At 38.9% G+C, this 25,147-nt stretch overlaps 1 protein-coding gene across 2 annotated transcripts in view; it reads left to right on the forward strand.

The window, feature by feature from the left end:
* SCP2 (sterol carrier protein 2) overlaps positions 1-25,147 on the forward strand; it is a 52,577-nt gene that overhangs the window by 2,845 nt on the left and 24,585 nt on the right. For both annotated transcript variants that reach the window (XM_032768409.2, XM_032768410.2), the window contains exons 2-11: positions 4,850-4,907; positions 5,904-5,975; positions 8,516-8,647; positions 11,009-11,073; positions 13,077-13,203; positions 14,171-14,234; positions 14,504-14,590; positions 15,217-15,367; positions 16,607-16,754; positions 23,149-23,256. In XM_032768409.2, coding sequence (XP_032624300.1) covers positions 4,850-4,907; positions 5,904-5,975; positions 8,516-8,647; positions 11,009-11,073; positions 13,077-13,203; positions 14,171-14,234; positions 14,504-14,590; positions 15,217-15,367; positions 16,607-16,754; positions 23,149-23,256 — 1,012 coding nt within the window. The remainder of the gene's footprint in view (positions 1-4,849; positions 4,908-5,903; positions 5,976-8,515; positions 8,648-11,008; positions 11,074-13,076; positions 13,204-14,170; positions 14,235-14,503; positions 14,591-15,216; positions 15,368-16,606; positions 16,755-23,148; positions 23,257-25,147) is intronic.

Here is a 25,147-nt window from a genome sequence, read left to right on the forward strand (position 1 = left end):
AGTCTAATTATAGCCTGTTTGGGATGTCTACCCTGTTTTTGACAGCCTACCCTGAGGTAGATGCTCACAGTCATGAGCCACTTCATACATCATAACAGAAATTAATAGGCAGCAGGTAAAAAACAAACAGAAGGAAATACTTCTTTCCACACAGTCAGCCTATGGAACTTGTTGCCGGAAGATGTTGTAAAGGCCAAAAGTATAATTGGGCTCAAAAAGGAACTGGAAAAGTTCATGGAGGATAGATCCATAAGTGGCTATTAGCCAAGATGGTTAGGTTGCAACCTTACGCTCTGGGTGTCCCTAAACCTCTCGCTGCCAGAAGCAGGGACTGGTCAATTGGATGGTTTGCTTGATAATTGCCCTGTTCTGTGCATTTCTTCTGAAGCATCTGGCACCGGCCACTGTCGAAAGACAGGATACTGGGCTAGGTGGGCCATTGGTCTGACCCAGTAGAGCCATTCTTATGATAACTTCATAATATCAACTAGAATTCATAAGTCATAGATAGGTTCTCCAAAGCATATAAGGGGCCTTTATCCTCTCCCCCCCCTCACCCCAACGTATCACTTGTTTCAACAACGATTCCTGAAACTTGGTAGTTTTAGGAGAGTGGTGGACTCTTTACTCTCTATCTAATCCCTTTCTTGTAAAATGCGCAAAGATGAATTCTTATTTGTTAACCATTGTTTCTGTTAAACTAATTCAAGAACATATGTTTTAAATATGTAGTGTAAATGCATAATTTATGGCTAGCTGTTCAGCATTAGCCAAGTTAGCAGTCAGTTGAGTAGTCCTGCATGAGGACAGCTTGGAAGTGGAAGACGATATTAAATGTTGGATGCTTAATATTAAGGTTTCAAATACACTGGAATTAAATTTATGCCTATAAGATACCTCAATAGGCGCTAACTTTCTCCAGCGCCGGTGAGTGCCCACGGCCCTGGCCCTGGCCCCGGCCCCATTCTTACCCCATCCCTAAAGTCCCCTCCGTAACTCCGCACCCTCCCTGCTCCTATTGGATCCCTTCCCCAAATCCCAGCCCTGTCTCTTCCCCCAGTGTGCCATGTTCCCCTCCTCCGCTCTCCTTCCCTGCCCCACGAATCAGCTGTTTCGGGGCGCAAGCACTGGGAGGGATGGGGGGAAGCAGAACGTGGCAGCGCGCTCACGGAGGAGGTAGAGGTGGAGGCGAGCTGGAGCAGAGGGGTGGGGCAGGCTACAGGGAGCTGTTGGTGGGTGCTGAGCTATGCTTATAGGTATCTTTTACTGTATTTAATCATTCAGCTACTAGTTCACTGTATATTTCTTATTTATAATAAACTTGCCCTGGTGGAGAAGGACTTATTTCCAACAGCAGTAAGACATTTTTTTGCTTTTAGTAAAATGAGCATATGTTTCAGTTATGCTAATTTGACTGATGTGGAGATTGTAATAAGGCATTTTATAAATTAAAAATAAACTCAAAGTATGAGTAGAGAACTTAGAAAAATAAAGGATAACATGTCTTTTGTTTAAAAAACAAACCAAAAAAAAAAAACGCCTGAGAGGAGAAAGGGGCCTTGCACTATGCCTTAAAAGTCACCAGACTTGGGCTTTGTTAGAATAGTGGGGAAAGCAAATTCTAGAGTTGAAGATCTACTGAGAATACCCTATTGCTGTCTCCTTAAATCTTTGACTCTAGAGGGCATCTGCTTGAGGAGAGAGGAGAAAGAAATGAGGTATGACAGTTGATCTGTCACTTAGCCAGGACCCAATCATACAGGATTTGGTAGATCAAAATCATTGTCGTCTTGACAATTTGGCTGTATTTCTAATAACATTGTCTTAAGTTAGGTGAATACTGTGTGAGCATATTCTTTGCACAGCTTTACCAGTTTTGACATAAATATCCTCTTCTAGTTTTTATCCTCTTTTAAGCAGACTGTTAATCATATTGAGTGGGCCAAAGAATATAGTTTTTGGACTGCAGTGAGAGCAAGATGAGGCCTCATGTGGTGTGCTCAAACAAAGGACTTGGAAAAGTCGTGTCGCTTGTCAGAAACCATGCTTAAAAGTCTCGTTAGCTTTTTGTTTTGGAGCCTTTCAGGATCATGTAGTTGCACGCTATTTGACCTCATGGGAGTATTTCTTTTGTCAATCTTTAACATGTTTGGCCAATAGATAAACATTTCATGTACCTATTATGACCATTTTCATAGATCATTTGTCATTAATTTGTCAAAAAATATAATAATGTCTTTGACTTAGTATAGGTCTGTATGTATCTCCGTTGAACTACACACTGCATTTTGTTTTGTGAGCACCATCTTGGTTGTAAGACTAAACTGTGCCTTCCCTGTTATCTTTTTGCCTCCATCTTTGATTGACATTCTGAGAGGCCTTGACAAAGAGTTAACAGTGCACTGCAGAGTAATCAAGGGTCCTTAACTCTTGCAGTACAGTAGATATGCTATAGAGAAGTGGCGTTGAAGCAATGAGAAATCCTTAGCAGAAAAGAAGGAATAAAGACAAAAACTGTTAGAAGTTGCTCACTAAGCTAAGGGGAAGCCTTTTGATGCTGGACCTGAACAGCTCAAGGGAACTTGGTGCAGGAGAGGACCCCTGAAGATACTTACAAAATCCAACAAATGCTCCAGAATGGTGGTGACTCCAATGTATTGTCCACATTACAGAGCCTTTGCTGACATGGCTATGCAGGCAGAGATCCCTAGTGGAGACATAGCATATGCTGGCAAAACAAATTTCTCCAGCATAGCTATGCCACTACCTAGATGACATTACTTATACTGAATAAATTACTCTTTCATCAAGGGGTTTGCTGTCATAGCTGTGTCAGTAAGAGGGTGTGATTTTTTTCACACTCCTAGCTGATATAGCTATGCTGGCAAACCTTTGTCATGTAGACCAAGCCTGAGAGAAGGAATTGCATACAGGTGTTCATTTTTGCCTAGACCTGTGTGTCTCGTGATTTGTCTATGAGTAAAGTATGATTTTTTTAGAAATTCCTTTGCTACATGCTTTAACTGCCATGTGGTCTTGGAGCTTATGACAGCTGGACTACAGAGTCCCTTTCCTTAGAAATGGTACCAGAAGTCTGTGCCCAAGAAGCATACCTGAGAGGCCAAATTCTGCCCAAATACAGAGTTGCTTAAATGCACGTGGATTCAGTATGCAGATCCAAACACAACTTCTTGGTGAGCATCTGGAAGAGTGAGTTTAGCCAATTAAAACATCAGTAGGGTCTGAGAAATTGCTAATATAGTAGTGTAGGTAGAGCAAGATCTTTTGAATAAGGGGCGTTATTAAACACAGAATGCTCTGAAGTACAAGATTGTACGTAGACCCATTCCCTTTCACTGAATCTTTCTGGCCTTCGTTTACCAGGGTATTGGTATATGTTGTTAAAAAGAAGTTTTGGAAAATAGAGATAATGAATGTGAAGGGCTGGGATTGGGGCTATAAAGGTGAGCATATGCAGATGTAGAATCACATTTTGATATTGGTAATAGTGAACACAGATATTTTTAAAAACATTGGGAAGAGGATAACGGGTTTCACTTTTTTTTTAAAGCAATTATGTTTCAGTAATGATTAAACATGGAAATAAAATCTTTTGCTGACATATTTTATCACTATTTATTAAACATTTGCTTGTAGCACGTTCATGTTTGTCTCTTTGTAGAGAGAATAAAAGTACAGTTGCTGTTGCAAGAATGAAGGTTAGACATAACTTGACACCTAGGTTATGATGCATAGTGAGTTGACATAAGGAATGGGAAGGGAGGCTTACATAAAATAACACTGAATTTGCTTGCTTTTGTAAGGTACATAGATATTTGCACATAGCCATAAAATTGTGTAAAAGGACAAAACCTTTGTCAAAACTTAGTGATGGTTATAAATACTGTATTAATCTGTGAGAATGAAATTGATTCCGTCTGCGCCTCTCTCCTGTTCACAGATCTATCTTAACACAGAGCCAAGAACTCCCTGTTCAGTCTCTCCTTTCTGGCCAGTTCAGGGCCTGCACAGAGCACAGCCTTGGTTCTCTGAAAGAGATGAGCCTCACCTGCATAGCCTCTGTTCATGCTATACTAGTGGTGTGCAAACATTTCCAGTCACACCTCCCCCCCCCTTTACCATTAATGGAGTCTGTCTGTGTTATCCCCTCGCCCCCCATTAATGCACATCCAAGTCTTCCTCAGCAGAGGAGCTTGGCCTGAAGGCGGAACTAGGGATGGGAAGGACCTAGGACTAGAGACGGAGCTGGTCTGGGGGCAGAGAGGGAATGAGGGCAGAGCTGGGCTAGAAGCACAGTGCTCCCTCCCTGTCCTCCATGGGGGCTGGCCCAGGTCTGAAGGCAGAGCAGGACTGGAGGCTGAATGGGGCTGGGAGAGGAGCGAGACTGGGGGCAAAGCTGGGATGGAAGCATGATGCTCCCTAGCTGCCCCTTGTGGGGCCTGGCTCATGCCTTGAGGTGGAGCAGGACTGAACAGGGCTGGGAGAGGAGTGAGAGGCGGGGCAGAGCTGGACTGGGGGTGAAGTGTGGCTGGAAGTGTGGTGCTTCCTCCCTGTCTCCCCCTGGGGGCTGGCTTGGGCCCCACTGCATGCTTCCCCCCCTCCCAGATATTCCTCTACAACCCCATAGGGGGCATGCCCGACAGTTTGGGGAACACTGTGCTATATACTGTGTAGTTTCTGTGGAACAATGACTTTGCATGGGCCTCTGCAAGAGGGATTTCGCCCTGGGTGTTCAGATATGAGTAAATTATGTTTTAATGATGCTTGAGTGTAGCAATGTGAGCAAAATATCTATATTAAGTTTAAATCTTGTTTTTCTTCCTGCCAGTTTGAAAAGCCTGGTGTGCGGGAAAATTGGGATTACCCTGACATGGCTAAAGAGGCAGGTAATTAATGACCAAGATTACTTTTAATTTTAACATTTTTTTTTCTGAATTGTATAATGAGAAAGGGTAAAATGTACAAGAATGAGGAAGCAACCAATGAACATTCAAGACAGCAAATTTAAAACCGATGAAATGAAATACTTTTTTACATAGTGCATAATTGACCTGCGGAACTCACTGCCACACAGAATCAGAGCCAAGAACATAGGATTCAAGAATTAATTAGATATTTAAATAAACAGTATCCTATGTAGTTGCACTAGCAAACATTAATGTATATACGTGATAACAACTTTCATGTATAGGCATACCAGCTGATCACTTAACAGCCAGGAGGAAGAAGCTTCTGTTGTTAAAACTACGTACGAATGAAATTTGAACTATGTGGCCTAAGAAAATGTTGGGCATACATCACAGAGCTCAAATATTTATTATATTCCAGTATTAAAATCTTATCTTGAGACCTTATGTCGTCATTTTTATACTTTCATTGAAATAATTATGTATTAGACAAGATTTTCTTATCTTAATTATACTAGAGTCTTCTACAGATTTCTGGTATAACAATGAGCCGGTTAAGATACGTTGTTTCCTCTTTCAAACATAGTAGGCCTTGAAGTTTGTTTCTGTAGTGCATGCTTAATACTATTTTTGTATATTGTTTACATAGATGCATACTATAATGTGCCTTTTTATTCAGAGGGATGAAGAATTAATTTAACTAGATTCGCTTCTAAATTTTTGCAAAAATCAGAGCTACATTCAATAAAAATGTAATTAGGCTTCTGTGGTAGAGGATTAAAAGTTTGTGTGTTCCTCCAGACTGCAGAAGTATTTAAGTCTGTCCCTCTGAGAATAAATAATGTATTTGCCCTTGATTTAATTTCTTTAATTTCCTTTCTATAACTTTTGTTTGGATCATTTTCTCAAAAAATAGTTTATTCACTTTTTAAAAAGTTTTGACTACTGGATTTTAAAAAAACAACCTCTTTCTAGGTCAGAAGGCTTTAGCTGATGCAGGTATTCCTTACTCAGCCGTGGAGCAGGCATGTGTGGGCTATGTTTACGGTAAGTTATGTTACCTGTTTAGGGTATGAGTTTCCTAACACCTACTTAACTTTATGCGTATGAGGAGTCTCATCCATGAGAATGAAATTTGTCCATTCCTGTGCAAAGCCTAACATCCACTCCTCCTTCCCCATTCCTGGATCTGCCTTAACACAGAGCCATGCTTAAAACTACGCACCTGTACAAGTCTTTGCAAGATTAGGGCCTCAGATTTTTAATGAGCACAGATTCAAGCCTTAGTGACCCGTAGAGTGTCCAGTTACTTTAATCATTGGTAGTATAGATTTCAAGGAAACGTGGTACATGTGCGAATATCCTAAGTAGCTCCCATTACAGGATCAGGCCCCTACAGTGTTATATTTTGTGTTTGATCATCTCAAGCACCTTATGTGAGCTGTACACAATCCATACATTTTTATAATTATTATGGTAATGTCATTCATTGCAGTAGTTTAAATGACAGTATATTTTTGCCAGCTGGTGCCACCTTTGGAGGTTGAGAAGTTATGCTAGCCTTGCCTGCAAAGCTAGAACATCACCTTTTTAGAGAGCAAGTCATTTTCTCAAGAGGCATTTCTGTTGTTCTTTCTTCCTTATTTTTTCTGTATTGTTTCTTCAGAGTATTTAAATATATATTTATAAATGTTCTTTTTTGCAGAGCACATTTGCCCAATTCATCCTGAGCTAGTTATAGAAAAAAGATTATTATTTGGGCAAAGTCAGTCCTCCTTCAAGTACATTATGGAAAGGAAATGGTATAAAAGGGAAGTTCAACAGGAAGGTTAAAATTCTGAGAATTCTTTTCTTAAATCACCCAATTGTGAGTAGACAGCACGACACACAATGATGTAACTATGTAATTAAACTACTTATAGCAGTAACACTGCTAAGAAGCCAAACAACATGGCAAAGCTCTCTTTAAAGCAAATTAGGTCAAGGAGAGTGAATGTCAAAATACAGTCTTTCAGGGTCATTTCAAAGAGAAGGATACAGGTCAGTGAAGAGCATTTCTGGGACTTTTTTTATAGTTCTGTAAATAAGTGGCATTTTATTGATGAAATAAAGAAGAAATAAAACTAAAGTGATTAAGTTTCTTTGAGGATTTGTTATATTTCTGTAATCATTAGAAAGCAGCCAAGAACTTCCTTAAAACAAGTAGTTAAAGATTTAAATAGAAATATTGCTCAACCTCCTATGTTGAAAAATTATTAATCATATAAATTAACAAAGAGTTTTGCTACAAATGCTTAGAAACTAAGTACCATATATACTCGTTCATAAGCTAAATATTTTTGGTAAAAAAGTGACACATCAAAGGGCAGGGGTCGGCTTATAAACGAGTCTACACCAAAATTTGATGATTTTAAACTCTGTGGAATCATTGAATTAAATATCTAATACATTGTCATTTTGTTTACCTGGAGCATTCACAGGCATGGAACCCCTCAGCTCCCAGTGTCTGAGTTTTGCCGTTCCCAGCCAATGGGAACTGCGGGAGAACTTCCTGCAGCTCCCATTGGCTGGGAACAGCAAACTGCGGCCACAGGGAGCTGAGGGGCTCTGTGTCTGTGAACACTCCAGGTAAACAAAACATCCAGGCCCGCTAGCGGCTTACCCTAACAGACCAGGAGCCAAAGTTTGGCAACCCCTGAAATATAGGGTCGGCTTATGAAAGGGTCATACAGTTTTTGCTATTTTTACCTACCCATCTTTAGGGGGTCGGCTTATAAACAAATGGACTAATGAACGAGTGTATGCAGTAGTTTGAGTAGTTTGTTTTGCCATTTAAGAGCTAAATGGCATTTTGGGGTCAAGTGAATATTAACACACACTTACAGCTGGAATTGAAGAAAAGGAAATATAGTCCCTAGATAATCACTTCAGAATTTTAACCAGCCAAAAGGCAAAGGTAAGCTTGAATCTGAGGAGTTAATTTCTTAGGGTGAAGAAGAGAACTGTGTTTATTGTCTAGAAAGATATTTGGTAATAAATACTGCCATCTTGGTATGTGCCTAAGCATGTAATAGGCAAACATGGTCCTTCAAATTTCATTTTATTTTAATACAATACTCTTTACAGAAAGTTCAATCTGGCACACCACTTTAATCACCTGTCTTCCAGTAAATGTGTGTGTGATTGACCCGATATGAGCAGAAGACAATCTGCTGGGATATTTAGAAAAATGGATTCCATGTCCTTTGAACACAGTTTCCCAGACATATACGAAGTGTCACAAGGGGTTAAGAGTCAACCTGAACTAACTCCCCTAGTGTCATGAGTGTATGTGTCTGGAACAGGTATTATATTGTAGACTGTTATTTGTACAACCTGGCAATAGTGACTGGACTGCTTTATAACAAGGTTAAGTGCAATCTTAGCTTACCTGTTGCTATCGGTTGAGTTGGAAAATTGTGCTCTTCAGAGATTTTAGAAGTGTCTTTTCTAGAATCAAAGTATAGCATTACCCTTATGTTGTTAGAATTTTTGCTACTATATGACTACTCTCCACTTCCTTCTAAATGTTTCATTTTTGTATAAAGGTGACTCAACATGTGGTCAACGGGCTATCTACCACAGTTTGGGATTAACTGGCATTCCTATCATTAATGTTAACAACAACTGTTCCACTGGATCCACTGCTTTGTTCATGGCCCGCCAAGTGATCCAGGGAGGTAAGCTATGTTTGTTTAGAATTAATTAGCAGTGATGTAATACATATATTCATTAATTTTGTGAATCACACTCTGAAACAAATGGGGGTGGAAGGGAATAATATGTTCTCCAAATTTCATAAATTACATTTGTTCAGTTTCCATAAACAGGGCTACATAAATTCTCTGCCTGCGTCCTTGGACTGGAAAGGGTGATAGGTATTGCCTAGACTGATCAATTTTGTCATGCCCTGTATGGGAGCACGGATCCCTCCATATGGAGTAGATTGCAGGATAGGAGTCTAATACAGTAAGCAATGGTGGTTTAAGTAATCTAAAATTGTTTATGAATGTACTTTCATTTTTAAGAGTAAAACTTAATGGAAGTGCCAGCATTCAATATTTTGTTGTTCTGCATTGTGTTTACAAAATATTGACAATTTCTGTTAGAATTATTAACATGGGTGACCACCAGATACAAATTTAACCATAAATTCCTTTATTAAATCCAGAGGCCAAATGCTATGTTATACAATTGTTCTAAACATGCCTAACAGCCTAAAAATAAGAGGTCACTACGCCCAATACAAGAACAAAGTATTCATAAGCAGGGGTGGCTCTATGTTTTTTGCCACCCCAAGCACGGCAGGCAGGCTGCTTTTGTTGGCGCACCTGCGGGCGCTCCGGTGGTCACATGGATTCGGCGACATGCCTGAGGGAGGTCCGCCAGTGCCGTGCCATCGGTGTCCCTGCCGCCGAATTGCTGCCAAAGCTGTGGGACTGGAGGATCTCCCGCAGGCGTGCTGATGAAAGCCGCCTGCCTGCTGCACTCATAGTGACCGGCAGGCCACCCTCCGTGACTTGCCGCCCCAAGCACGCTCTTGCTGCGCTGATGTCTGGAGCCGCCCCTGTTCATAAGCAAGTGAGCAGTATACCTGCAAATGGGCCAGACTCACGGCAAATCATCTCATCCTGGTGGGCCGGCTCTAGCCATTTCGCCGCCCCAAGCACGGCGGCACGCCGTGGTGGGTGCTTTGCCGCTCGCCAGTCCCATGGCTCCAGTGGATCTCCCTCAGACTTGACTGTGGAGGGTCCGCTGGTCCCACTGGCCCAGTGGACTCCCGCAGGCGTCCCTTATGTCCCCGTGGATGCCTGCGGATGCTCCACCGGAGTGCGGGACCAGCGGACCCTCCGCAGGCCGCCTGCAGAGGTCCACGCGAGCCCCTGCCGCCCTCCCGACAACCGGCAGAGCGCCCCCTGCGGCATGCCACCCCAAGCAATGCGCTGGTGTGCTGGGGCCTGGAGCCGCCCCGGCTTCAGCATGATCAGTTAGTGTCTAACAAAGAATCTTCAGATTCCCAGCTTTCTCTATATCCTTCAGTTAACTTACTACCTTTAGCAAAACACAGTTTGAAGCAGTTTATCCTTGCTGCTTTCCTCCCTCCAAGGCCTTCCTTTCTTATCTCCTCCCTCTGCCTTGCTTACCAGCAGAACAGTGAGAAGGTGTATGTTTGTTTCTTTTAAGACAGTTTGTCTATTGCAGCTCTTTATTTTATTAGTTACCTTCTGAACTATACTTCCTTCCCACACTACAAGTAATAAGTAATACTGCACTGAAAAGTCTCATAGTTAAAAGTTATCTTGGGAAGGAGAGCGTCTTTTTGGGTGTATAATGACTTCTTTATCTGCTTGTGTTTTATACTAGAAATATCAGGTTTTTATTGGAATGACTTTTTGGAGAACTGAAACTAGTGGGATTATGGCATCATGAGAGACTGAAGCCTTGAACCACTGAGAGCAGAAGGGAGTTCTAGTCAGACTGTTTAAATTTTGTTTTGTTTTGTATTGTGTTAACTTTAAATAACTCACTCTTGACTAACACTTTAGGGAAAAACTCTTTGTGGAAGATTCTATATCTATTCCTTTTCAACTGAAGGGTGAGGGAGTTTACACTCCGTTTCTCTAGTTCTTCAGGGAGTTTTATAGCACAAAAAAAGGGGAGAGGAGGACACATGATATTCCTATTATTTCTATATTTAAAAATATTAACTCAGAGTTCCTCTAAACAATTGTATTTCTGTATTTGTGGCTGAGGTGAGGACACTTGGCAATGCTAAGAAATTGATCTTTCAGCATTAAAATAAATATGTGTTTCGAAATAAAGAAATCTGATCTTCTAAGGTACATTTCTTATATGACATCAATAATTTGTGTAACCTCAATCCCATTTTCATTCAAACTTGACTCAAATTCAGAAGTGAAGAAAAAGAAGGAAAACGTACCAATTTTTTGTGTATATATATTTTTAGCAAAATGCATATTTATAGTACATGAGCTTTAGATATTTAGTCATATTTCAAATAACGAAAGCTTTATTTTAAGGTTTGGCAAATTGTGCTTTGGCTCTTGGCTTTGAGAAGATGGAAAGGGGGTCCCTTGAAGCTAAAGTAAGTGTCTTTAAAATATTTGCACTCTTTTTTAAATGTAATCTAGTGGTACAAATGTTTAAAATGTATGAGAGTTCCAAATTCCTATGTACACATCAATTAGTTTAAGATATCATCAGACAGACTGCTTAAGGTAAATTATCTACATTTCTATCAAAATAGTTAAGGTACCTTTCACAACAATTTACTAGGAAATGTAAATGTACATTGTGCAAATCATGTATCCACAGATAAGAGATTAATTTCCCAGTAAATTTCACTGTCGGAAGATTAAAGTTCAGTAGTTCCTAACAACTGCGATGTGTGCCCTAGGACTTGGCTACAGTTGCAGATGTAGAGCGCTTTGAGTTAAACCAGCCTTCGTAGAGTGCAGTAGGGAAAGCACTGCAGTCTGTCCGCACTTGCGGCGGCATTGGGAGTGGTGCATTATGGGCAGCTATCCCAGCATGCAAGTGATTGCAACATGCTTTTCAAATGGGGGGGTGGGGTAGTGTGTGACAGGGAGTGAGTTGTGTGTATGTGGCGGGAGAGAGAGTGTTTTTTTGGGGGGGACTGAGAGCATGTCAGCATGCTGTCTTATAAGTTCAGACAGCAGCAGACCTCCTACTCCTTCCTCTCTCTCACACACAGCATTCCACACTAATGGTTGCTTTGTCTCGGAGCAGATAAGCAGCTGGCTGTCAAAAACGGAGCTTTTAAAGGGCATATCCGCATTCCTGCAGCGATTCAAAACAATGACAAGAGTGGCCACTTAACTTAAGGGGATTATGGGACATTTCCAGAGGCCTATCAGAGCGCAGTAATGCAACACCACAGTGCTTCAGCGAGGGCACAGCAAACGTTATTCCTCTTGCCGAGGTGGAGTATCAGGAGCTCTCTAGCTGAAGAGTGAGAGCGCTCTATGTGCCTTGCCAATGTGGACAGGGAGTGAGCTAGTGCGCATGGGGCTCCTTTATTGCACACTAGCTCGTAAGTGTAGCCAAGCCCCTAGACGAGTGGCTCTCAACTTTTCAGGACTGCTGTACCCTTTTCAGGAGTCTGATTTGTCTTGTGTACCCTCAAGTTTAACCTCACTTAAAAACTGCTTGCTTACAAAATCAGACCTAAAAATACAAATGTATCATAGCACACTATTACTGAAAAATTGCTTACTTTCTCATTTTTACCATGTAATTATAAAATAAGTCAATTGGAATATAAATCTTGTACTTAAATTTCGGTGTATAGTATATAGAGAAGTATAAACAAGGGATTGTCTGTATGAAATTTTAGTTTGTACTGACTTCACTGGTGCTTTTTATGTAGGCTGTTGTAAAACTGGGCAAATATCTAGATGAGGTGATCTACCCCCTGGAAGACGTCGGCACACCCCAGGGTTACATGTACGCTTGGTTAAGAACCACTGACCTAAACCAGTGTTTCTCAATGACTAGTCTGTGGACTGGCAAGTCCCTGAGATCTCTTTGATACAGTTTAGGAAGGCAGAAAGCTGGTCTCTGGTATCAAAAAGGTTGAAAAACACTGACCTAGTCTATATTAAAAACAAAATTGAGGGGACATGCAGAAAATTACAAATGGTAATACTGAGGTACAGAGTGGTTAAAGTGATTTGCCTAAAATTGCACAGCAAGTTGAGGTGAGGGAGGGTGGGGAGGAGGAAGAGAAGCCAAGTCTTCTGATTTAGTCCCATGCTGAATCCAGTAGACCCAAAATGTCCCCTGGGCATTTTCTAAGGGCTTCAATAAGTCCTTTTCCCTCCCCACCTCCCATAATGCAGTTATTGACTGTCTTCTGCTTATCTGTCCTTTCTTACAAGTAGACAAGTTATTGAAATTTCAAAATATCCTACTCAGGCAGAGTGCTGTCTACCTGAGCTGTTAAGAGATGTTCTCTTTTTCTCAAAGTCCATTATATTTTTGCAGGAATACTGTAGTTTATAAAGGAAATGGATAATTCACCTTAAACTTGCCAGTTGCTTAATTTACAACTATTTTTATTTTTAGTTCACAGACAGGACAAATCCAATAGATAAACATATGGAAGTGATGATAAACAAATATGGCTTGTCTGCAGCTCCAGTAGCACCACAGTTGTTTGGAAATGCTGGAAAAGAACATATGGAGAAATATGGTACTGTTCAAACTTATGGGGAAAAATCCTATTGCAGAGTAAAGTATTAGAAGAAAAATGAAAAATTTGTTTGGGAGCTTAATTATAAACTGTTATTCCATGACTTCATTTTCACCAGGTACATGTTGCCATACCCAACGTCCACAACTGATAATGTTGGCAAAGGGGAATCTTGATCAAGGGATATTTTCAGAAAAGTAGATTCATGGGATGGAGTTAAGTTTGTGGTGTATACTCTGTGCTGTACAATAGTTGTGTTAGTGGTAAGGTTTGTGCCTGTATAAGGCTTAATTTTTAATTTATTTGCTTTTTTGTGGTTTTGTGCATCATACGAATGTGTGTAGCAACATTAAGAGTTTTACGACAACTTTTGTGCATTAGTCATATCTCAGTTTACATTCTCAGAGTACCACTATTGCAATTCCTTCAGCTCTCACCAACCAAAGGAATAGCGGTCCCATAATTGCTTCTAAAACTTAGTCTCTTATTTGGCAGCACATATTCCTGCCAAACGAACTATTGGACATCTCGTATTTTAAAAATTTATTTCAGACGATTTATGGAAATAATTTAGAAGACAAATTTTTCACTGTAATTAAATTACTGTGCTGTGGAGAAATAGTAATATATGAACATATCTCTGTTCAAATTTGACTAAAATTGATAGCTGTTAGCCTTTTTTGTATTTTCTATGTGTCTGTTAATGACAACATAGTGCATTAGATCTCTAAATTTATCAGCTGGAATTCAGCCAGTTTTAAATAATCTCTCATCTAGTAATTGAAACTTTACTGACCCAAACCCAGCTGTATTGCAAAGAATCCTTAATATAATGGATCCGTTATAACAGAGATTTTAGAGCTAGTGCCATAAGAATTTAAACTGAATACAGCATCCCTATCACTTGTTAATAAGTCTGTGAGAAAATATTACAGCCTCTCAGTATAGCTTGACTTTTTTCTTTCAGGAACAAAACAAGAACACTTTGCAAAAATTGCATGGAAGAATCATAGCCATTCAACTAACAACCCGTGAGTGCAATATTGTACTTTGGTAATGAAAATATAGCAAGAAAACCGAATTTGAAAGAAATCATGTATTGCACAACAGTAAAACTCAAAGTATAAAATAGACAAGACACTTTCCATTATATACAATGAGAACAATACTCCAATATAAATTCTTTGTTCAGTGCTTTACACTTCATAAAATTACAGTATGAAAGCAATATAGTGGGTGTAGCTATGATTAATATGTCTTCTTCCTGAGATTATGCTAAAATAAGGTGTGTTTTTCCTAGGTTTTCCCAGTTCCAAAAGAAGTACAGTTTAGATCAAGTGTTGCAGTGTCGGAAAATTTATGATTTTTTGACTGTTTTACAGTGCTGGTAAGAACAGGACTTTGATACTGTGTAGAAATAAATGCTGAAGCACTTTATATTTAAAAATAAAACAACTTTAATTTGCCACTGGATTATAAGCTGTAGCCTTTTTTCAAATGCTGTACCATCTGTCTTCAGAGTATTAGATGCATTTTATAAATTAAAATTTAAATAAATAAAACAAAATTCAGACCATTTTGCTCTAACTTTAACTAGATAATTCTTGAACTATAACTCACTAGACAAAAGTATACCTCATTTTTCTGTTTTCATATATTTCCCAGGCCCTGCATATCAGTGCATTTCTACTGCTGTTTAACAAGGTTTTTTCCTCACTGCTGCCTTTCCTGTCCACCCATAATTTTTTTCTAAAGTCAGCACTGTTTCTAATAGAAATTTGAGCAATATGCTATTTTAATTAAAGAAATCTGTTTCAATAAAAGATTTTGCTCGAAGAGTTCAGCCAACTTTTTGATGGAAAGGTCAAGATGATGTCAGCAAACCACTTTGGAATAGCTTATGGATCTAATTTGGTTACATATTAATGACGACTGCCACGAATAGCACTCTTTTTTCCTCAAACCATTGTTAATTGTGTGCAACGAGTAAATAATTCTTTTACGTTCAATTAGCCCAACATCTGATGGAGCTGCAGCTGTGGTTTTAACTAACGAGGAGTTTGTGAGAAAACATGGATTGGAGTCAAAAGCTGTGGAAATCGTGGCCCAAGAGATGGTCACTGATCTTTCAAGTACATTTGAGGAGAATAGTTGTATTAAGGCGGTAGGTTTAAAATATTACTTTTCCCCTGCTCCCCACTTCTTATGCACATTGATCCTAATACTACTACAGATGTAAAAATATCCAGATAGCACATGCATTGTACTTCACTATGAAGTAAAAATAAACTATATACTGTACACTTCAAAAAAACACAAAACTTCTAGGATAAAAGATACATCCATGGAGTAATGGTAAGAAAACAATTTTTATATGTGTATATGTACGTATTGGTATTAAGTGTAGGATTGTAAAAAGTTTAGTGTTACGCTGCACTTTTTCAAATTGTTTAGAATATCAAATTAAGGAGACAACATAAAAATTGTGAGACAGATGCAGAAATCATTCATCTGTGACTTGAACCAATGTATCTAGTTTTCCTTCTCTTCTACAGAAGGGTTATTATGAACCTGAAAACCACGTAACCATCAATGTGTGGTGGTTATGTCATTCATAGGTATAATTGCTAGTTTGATTAACTTAAACCCAGAGGTAGGCCTAAACTGCAAAGTTTGCATGCAGAGCCAAGTTTTCTTAAAAGTTAGGTGTTATTTGCATCTACAGTTCTAGTATGAGTCTGTCTATTGTAATTATGGACCAGATTCTGTCCTTTGTTGCATAGGTCAATGGAACTGTGACAGTTTTCACCATCTGGGAATCTACCATATAATATGCAACCTCATTGATGTCAGTGGGGTTGCACAGGGGTAATTGAGGGCCAAATTCAACCCAGTAGGTGCAAATCAAATTAATGCATTCCAGAAAGTCAGATTTAGAAAATATTGACTATTAGCATTAAAGTCAGATGGCTGGCAGCAGAGGTACAGATTACTAGCTAAATAGAGATTTGAGGTCAAACTTTCAACTGGCATAAGCATTTGCAATTCTTCAGAAGACATCTATGGAATTGCGCCCAATTATACTAGCAGCATATCTTGCCCTTAATGACTAAATAATTTTGGCTCCGTGTAGTTTTACATATGGGGAGAAGGAGTGGAAGAAGAACACAGAAGAGCCATCACTTGGAATGTTCCTACAATGAAGTTTAGAATCTCTGATTTCTTGCTGCAAAATTATGCCACATAATGAAAATTCATAGACTGCAGTACGAGGCACATTAATATTAGAATAGATTACCATCACTTATAGGCCAGCTCACTTATAGCACATATTCCGGTCACAACTAGTAGATGAGCATAATCTAAAGTCTTGAACTGTGTAACTCACAATTTGTTGTTGTAGGTTGGCTATGATATGAGTAAAGAAGCTGCGAAAAGATGTTTTTCCAAAGCAGGTCTGAAACCTACGGATGTGGATGTGATTGAACTACATGATTGTTTCTCATCTAATGAGCTCATTACTTATGAAGCTTTAGGACTTTGTCCTGAAGGTAATAACATTAATGAAGAATTTTAGTTTATTAAAATGGACAACATTAAACATGTCTTGTAACTTTGGTGTTTGTTATAAATGTTGTTACTGCTTCATTGCATTAATCTGTCCTGTATGGTAAGAGCATTATTCTGTACCTTCATAAGGGTGAAGAAAAGCAAAATATTAATAAAGTCATAAATAAACATATTGTAAAAACTGTAATTGGACAAATAACTCCATGAACAAATGAATATCAAAAGGCAAATTAATGCATCACAGATACATGGTGCAAAAAATCATATGGTTAGCAAGCTGCAGAAGGAGAGTCCTTTTAAAAGGAAGTGTGTGTGTGGGGGGGGGAGTTGACTCACTTTCCTCCCTCTTATTTGTGTCTCAGCTTCAGGCCCCCCTCTTTTCAGCTGCTCAAGCTCTTGTTCCCTGTTCCTAGACTTTTATTCATTTATCCTAGGTTTTGCTCTGCTTCCTTCCAGCTACTGCTGTGGCCATTTGATCTTGCTACTTCTCAACCTTCTTAACACCATTGGTGCTTCCCTGCTGCTGCCAGTGGCAGTTAAGTTGCTATGAACTAATTTTCTGGCTAGTGTGAGTAAACACCGTTCTTTTTCAATTTTTCTTTCACACTTATTTCCTAGATGCGCTTAATCAACACTGATAGTTTAAAAAAAATCCACCAACACTTAGAAAGGTATATTGAATTGGAAAATTTTGGGGCTAAAAACATTAGAAATCTCCTAAAAGGTGTCTCCTATTCTAATATCTTAGTTTTCCATAAGTTTGTTGACTATGCATTAACATTTTGTATTTAAGGTAAGACCTTAAATTTCAATGTTGTATTGTTGTTTGCTTTTTTTGACTTATGGGGTTTGAACAAGAAGCACCGAATATAGATTTAAACCAATTATACAGCAAAGTTATGGGGCTTTATTTGAAATTTAAAGATAGTTTTGCTGATCAAGTATCAGAGTGGTAACCGTGTTAATCTGGATCAGCAAAAGCAGCAAAGAGTCCTGTGGCACCTTATGACTAACAGACGTGTTGGAGCATGAGCTTTCGTGGGTGAATACCCACTTCGTCGGATGCATGTAGTGGAAATTTCCAGGGGCAGGTATATATATGCAAGCTGCATATATATATACTGCCCGGAAATTCCACTACATGCATCCGACGAAGTGGGTATTCACCACGAAAGTCATGCTCCAACACGTCTGTTGGTCATAAGGTGCCACAGGACTCTTGCTGCTTTGCTGATCAGTTGTTTTCGGAAGTATTCACAGAGACTAAAGAGGGACAGCCTCAAAGATGAATTTTTTTTTTTTCCTTGATTCCAAAATACAATACATCCAGAAGCCTTTGAATAGGTCCTGCACAAAGGGTCTAAAGCAAAGTAAGCAATCACAGCAGAAGAGGGAGAAGGTCCTCTCATTGGATCAATAACTGGTTAAAAGACAGGAAACAAAGGGTAGGAATAAATGGTCAGTTTTCACAGTGGAGAGGGGTAAATAGCGGAGTCTCCCTAAAGATCTATATTGTAACTAGTGCTGTTCAATATATTCATAAGTGATCTGTAAAAAGGGGTAAGCAGTGAGGTGACAAAGTTTGCAGATGATACAAAATGACTCAAGATAGTTAAGTCGAAGAAGACTGCGAAGAGTGCAAAGGGATCTCACTAAAACTGATGACTAGGCAACAAAAATCGGCAGATGAAATTCAGTGTTGATAAATGCAAAGTAATGACATCAGAAAACATAATTCAAACTATACATACAAAATGATGGGTTCTAAATTGGCTGTTTACAGTGAAGAAAGATCTTGAGTCCACAATAATAGCTCTCTGAAACATTGCTCAATATGCAGCTGCATCAAAAAAAGCTAACAGGAAATTTTTTAGGAAAAATAGAAAAAAAGACAAATTATAAATGCCACTATATATATATCCATAGTATGCCAAAAACCTTGAATGCTATATTCCAGTTCTGGTCATTCCATCTCAAAAAAAAAGATATTAGAATTGGAAATTTACAGAAAAGGGCAACAAAAATGATTAGTGTATAGCACAGCTTCCATATGAGGAGAGATTAAAAAAGACTGGGATTGCTCATTTTAGAAAGAGACAGGCTAAGGGATATGATAGAGGTCTATACCAGGGGTTTGGGAACCTTTCAGAAGTGGTATTCCAAGTCTTCATTATTCACTCTAATTAAGGTTTCACATGCCGATATACATTTTAACATTTTTAGAAGGTCTCTTTCTATAAGTCTATAATATATAACTAAACTATTGTATATAAAGTAAACAAGGTTTTTAAAATGTTTAAGAAGCTTCATTTAAAATAAATGGAAATGCAGAGCGCCCCGTGCTGGTGGCAGGACCTTGGCCAGTGGGAGTGCCATTGAAATCAGCATGCGTGCCACCTTTCGCATGCGTGCCATATGTTGCCTATCCCTGGTCTACACAATCATGAATGGTGTGGAGAAAGTGAATAGGGAGTGATGTTTACCCCTTTACATGATACAAGTGTGATGCTGGCAGACCAGGTGCCAGCTCATGCCAAGGCCCCTAGGCCTCACTGAACACTTACAAATGCATAGCTTGAAACTAGTCTTGTTTACCTGCGTGTTAGCATTATCAAAATAGATTTATAACAGAGTGCTTAGTGTTTTAGACTTTATGGAATGCTTATAGAATGCTGCATGTATATCAGTGTCCCATGTCATAAAGTAATGTTACAGATCAAACGTTTAAACTATAGAGATGTTTGACTGTAAATTCCCTACAGTCACGGGAGAAGCATTTCTAAGTGTGAAATATTAGTTTACCCCCAAAAGTATTGTCTCCTGCCCATCAGGAAGGACTAGTACATTCAAATGAACCATTATTGAACAAAGATTTTGTTGATTGCTCCCCCCAGTCACCTATATGCAAGAGCACTTGTCCCATCAGCTTGGCTTCTGGGGTGAGTGGGGATAAAAAATCTTTGACAAGGAGAAACCGTCTCTTTATGTGGTTTGAACTCTGAGGGGAAAAGATTTCTAAACATAAGCAAGAGATCCCCAAGCTGCTTGGCTTGGGTTAGCCCCAAAGGACATTAAAACTTGCCTATTATAGAAGCTTCTGTTACCTTTTGAATTTAAGATTGTAACACATTTGTGTGTGTATGCTTACCTGCTTTAATCTTGTAAGTAACTATAATTTCTTTTCTTAGTCAATAACTCTTTAGTTAGTTTATGATAGGATTGGCTACAGGTGTTGTCCTTGGTTTGAGATCTGAGTACAATTTACATAGGGCAAGTGACTGGTCTTTTGGGACTGGGAATAACCTGAATATTATTGTGATTTTTTGCTATAAAGTGACCATCTATCACATAGTCCAGCTTGCCTGGGTGGCAAGATGAACTGGAATGCCCAAGGGGCGTACCAGTGATTCCATGGTAAGACTGTCATAGTGCTTTAGGAGTTCACACTTGTTACTGGATTGATGAAATCTAATTATAGAATATACAACTAGTTTGGGTTTTCTGCTCTGCTTTTGACAGTCTGTCTGAGTTTGGCATTCAGTCTTGAGCCACTCCAGACAGTGTGACAACAACAATCAGGGGTCACCCAATGAAATTAATAGGCAACAGCTTTAAAACAAGTGTAAGGAAGTACTACTTCATGCAATGCACAGTCAACCTGTGAAACTCATTGCCATAGGATGTTGTGAAGGCCAAAAATATAACTCTGTTTTAAAAAAAAGAATAAGATAAGTTCATGAAGGATACGTCCATCGCTGTCTATTAGCTAAGATAGTCAGGATCACAACTCCATGCTCTGGATGTTCCTAAACCTCTGATTGCCAGAAGTTGTGACTGGATGATAGGGGATGGATCACTCGATGATTGCTCTGTTCTGTTCATTCTCTCTGAAGTAGCAGGCATTGGCCACTCTTGGAAGACAGGATAATGGGATTGATGGACTGTTGGTCTGCCCCAGTATAGCTTTTCTAATATTCTTATGTTCAAAATATATTAAACTATTACATTTCAGATTTTAAAAAGTTCAGCTTTTAAACTTACTGTTTTTTTCAAAAATTGAATTAAAAAGTTGAGAACATCCTCTGTGAATCATTTTCTGAAAAATGGCATGATTTTACTTACACACCACTTGGTGGTGTATAATCTTATTTATGAACAGTCAAGTTGAGATTGGGGATTCAACAGAAAGAAAGGCCTGCAAGAATTTAGACTCAAGATTTTTAACTGAACGAAGCTTTAAAAAGGTCTCTTCCTCTATCCTTTTCTCCTTGTTATCCCTTCCCTTTCTCTGACCTGTTCTTCTATACCACATTATTATTATTTGCTGGGTCTCTGTGGCACCAGGAGCAAAAATGGTTGCAATCATTGTCTATTTAGATATGTACACTCATTAGTAAAAAGAAGCACCCACTCTTTGTTCTACATGTGTCCTGGTGCACCTAGAAAATGCAACACATGCTCCAGTTACTCCCATTTGGTCAATTATGCTACTAGGTTATAAGTTAATATCTTATATGGCATTTTTTCCTTGTGTTCTAATCAATTTCTCTCTTCAGTCAATGCCATGAGAATGTTTCTTTAACTTCTTACACCCTGAGAGCTCTTCAGTGGGAAAATTGCTTAATCCAAATGCACAAGATTATTTGTTCACCCCTATGAATCAAAATCTGGTACTTCATGTGGTTTGTGTTGTTTGGATACTGAAACTGTTAAGTAAGAATGTATGTATTTAAAAGTATTGAGTCTACCGCATGCCAACAACTGCCATTAATATTACTGCTCTCAGAGTTGTAGCCATATTGGTTCCAGGATATGAGAGATACAGTGGAGGAGGTAGTATCTTTTATTGGATCAACTTCTGTTGGTGACAGAGATAAGCTGTTGAGCTACACAGACCTCTTCTTCAGGTTATGTAGCTTGACAGCTTCTCTCTTCACTCTTGGGGAAATTTTGTGCCAAAAAAATGAAAAATTCTGCTCACAGTATTTTAAAATTATGCAAATTTTGTCAAAATAACACTGTATAATTACACCAGTTTCAATTATTTTGGTAATTTATTTCAAAATATCTGTCAGCAAGTATGTTTGTAATAATACAGACACACAAAAATTCCCCCAGGAGTAGAGATTTAAAGAAACCGCGACAACTCAATTCCTGCTTCTCTGATCCCTCCCCCACAGAACCTAACCAGGGGGCCAGAGACTTACCCCCTCCTTCCCCTCAGACTCCAACCATGGGCCCCCCAACTCAGACACTCTCACCCCCTTTCTCCCAGAGTCCAGCTATGCCCTCTCCCCAGCTACGGTTGCCAATTTTGATTGGACATATTCCTGGAGGTTTCATCACATGACATAAAATTTAATTCAAGATTAATCTTGAATTCTTGGAGACTCCAGGACAATCCTGGAGAGTTGGTAACCCTCCCCCAGCCCATACACTCATACCCTACTCCCCTCTAGAGCCCAGCCATGGGGCCCTCCCTAGCCCAGACACTCACACCCCCTCTCCCCCAGAACCTATCTGAGGGCCCACCCCCCAGCTCAGACACATCCCCAGAGAGGCCAGCTGTGCCCCCATATCCCTTCCCCGGCTCAGACACTCACAGACCCTACCCTTCTAGAACCCAAGGATCCAGAAGCAGAAACAGCCTGATGTTGGGTCCCAGGCCTGCAGTCTCCTGCATGCTGCCACCTCTTTTCTTCCAGGCATCCTGGGAAATGTCCAGTTCTCTCCCCCTCTCTCTGGCCTTGTTTTCTATTTAGGAGCTGGACTGTGCTCGGTCCTGCAGCTCTAGTGGCGGCCAACATCCCTGCAGCCCATTTCTATGTGAGGGGAAAAAAGAAATTCTGCATGCCCAACATTAATTTTGGCAAAATTCTGCATTGCACAGTGATGCAGAATTCTCCCAGGAGCATTTCTTTCACTAACAGAAATTGGTCCAATAAAAGATATTCTCTCACCCACCTTGTGTCTCATTAATATTACTGCAAGCTGTGATTTCCAGTGAAAAACATAACAGTATCTGTAATGATTAACTGCTCCGTTTCAGGTACATTTGCTCTTTTCATTATAATTTTACCCATTATTAATTTAATTATTGCATAAACTGAAAAGCTTATATAATGTACTAAAATATATAGTTAGTGGGCAATGGAAACAAAATGAAGACCTATTGTCCAAACAGTATAAGCCATTAATGTTCATATTTGGTTATTTCACATATTGTTCCAAAAGTTTTATGCACTGCAATTTTCTGGTTTTGGCTGACTCAAAACATATGCAATAATATCCAGAAGTAACAGTAAGGTTGAAAAATGTACCGTAAGGTGACTTTTTTTGACAGCTATTTTCCTCGTTTCAATTACTATTTTATAGGAAGAGCTGGGGAGCTTATTGATAGAGGAGACAATACTTACGGTGGAAAATGGGTGGTAAACCCCAGTGGTGGTTTGATTTCTAAAGGACACCCATTGGGTGCCACAGGTAAGGCAAATACAGAATTTGTATTTCTAATGATTTTGAGGTCTTCATGTGGAAACCGACAGTTTCTTCAACAGGTTCTGAAGGTATTCATGATTTATGAGTCGTGAAATAATTGCGCAGAAGGAATGCTGGGGTCTGAGAATATGATGTCTGTCTAATGACTTCCAGTATATAAGAAGTTACCTTGCTGTGGTTTGTTTTTTCACTTAAAAAGGTCAAAATACTCTTTTGACTTTGTGTTTTACACAGCATGCAGTTTACTCTTAATGTTTCCACCTTTGAGCTATGAATATGAATTTTGTATTTGTCATATGCATTTCATTAGTTAACTAAATGAATAGTTCAAATAATAGAGGATGATATGTGACAACTTTTGCTTAAATTAAGTGATATTTTTTAAAAGGAGTGGGCTAGAATTTGTTTTTCTTAATTTAAAATAAAATCCATTTTCACTTGACTTAAAATGTCTTAAGTAGCTAGATGTACAGAGGTATTTTGCACAAACCTAATTAACCTGTCCAGAGAGAGCGAGAAAGTTCATATTGTTGACAAAGCATACAGAGTTTAGATCCAATTTTTTTTTCTTTTGAGACATGAGTACTTACCATTTTTTCTTTAAGTTTCAATAGACTATGCTAAGAATACATTTTTGTACTTTGCAGAGAGTACTTGAATATACAGTTTACACTGAGATATAAACAGATACTTTTCTGTTTTAGAGACTACTCCAATCAAAATCAAGCTATTAGTTTTAAAATGTTGTAGTTTTATTTTATATACAAAGTCTGTCTCCAGCTGCCTATTCAGAGAAAGGGATTCAAAGTAGTTGAGGTGAATATTTATCTTCTGCATTACATAATGTGTCCCCTGAAGGCTTTTATGTTTATGCAGTAATTTAAATCTCAACCTTGAACCAACTTTCTCATGCATTTCTTTGAAACTTCCACTTTTGTGCTTCAGCAGTCTTTCTCAGAAGCTAAATACCTGTGGTTTTAGAAGTGCCATTTTAGCAAGACATATCCCAACTTCTTTTTTCAAAAATAATTTCAGTTCAAGACCATCTTTAATTTCTCTCTGTATTGGCACAATTTAATGGGTTTCATTAGATGTTTTCCATATGTATATAGGAAAGTATACTGCACATAACATAATAAGATGTGATTATAGCATACCCGTGTCTTTTCCGTAATATATGTTTGTTCATAAATTCTGCAGCACTTCTTTGAAGAGCTATTCAGTTATAATCTGATTGTAAGATGCTTAAAATATAAATCTTAAACCAGTTTCTGTGGTGCTATATGATGAAGGATCACGCTGGCACTGAACTTTGTATTCAACTTTTTACTGATTTGTGAACTTTGTAAACTTCATTTTTCTTTTGACCTGCATATATTTGGATCTGTTTGGGACAATCCTTACCTTAAATACTAGCTAACACTTCATGGAGTAAGAGAAGTATTGTTTCAAGTCAATTGAAAAAGAATTTTATGATTTTTATACGCAAATCATCCACCACCACTGTTAAGTGTGGACAACCCATCAGATTTTTGATAGAGCCTTGAAATACTATATGGGTAATTTTTGTTTCTCACTGAGCCAGTTGGTCATTTCTGGAAAAAAACTCTAAAGGCTTTTTAGAAATTACGTGTGTATTCTCTGCTGATTTGCTATTTAATATAGTATGTTTTAACTTTCAGCAATATTGTTAACTGAGAACTTTTTTAATATTGATTTTGGATGTGCCAGCTTAGATGATTAGGTGTTATGTTTTTCTTCAAGCGATAATCCCTATGTGGATTCCAAACGTGGGTACGCATACGCTGGAGTCAGAACGGTTCATGGTAGTATCTGTTGACCTGCACGTGCGTCGTGCATTGACCGCATGGCACGT

Source organism: Chelonoidis abingdonii, chromosome 7 (assembly GCF_003597395.2).
Source record: "Chelonoidis abingdonii isolate Lonesome George chromosome 7, CheloAbing_2.0, whole genome shotgun sequence".
Lineage (NCBI taxonomy): Eukaryota > Metazoa > Chordata > Testudines > Testudinidae > Chelonoidis > Chelonoidis abingdonii.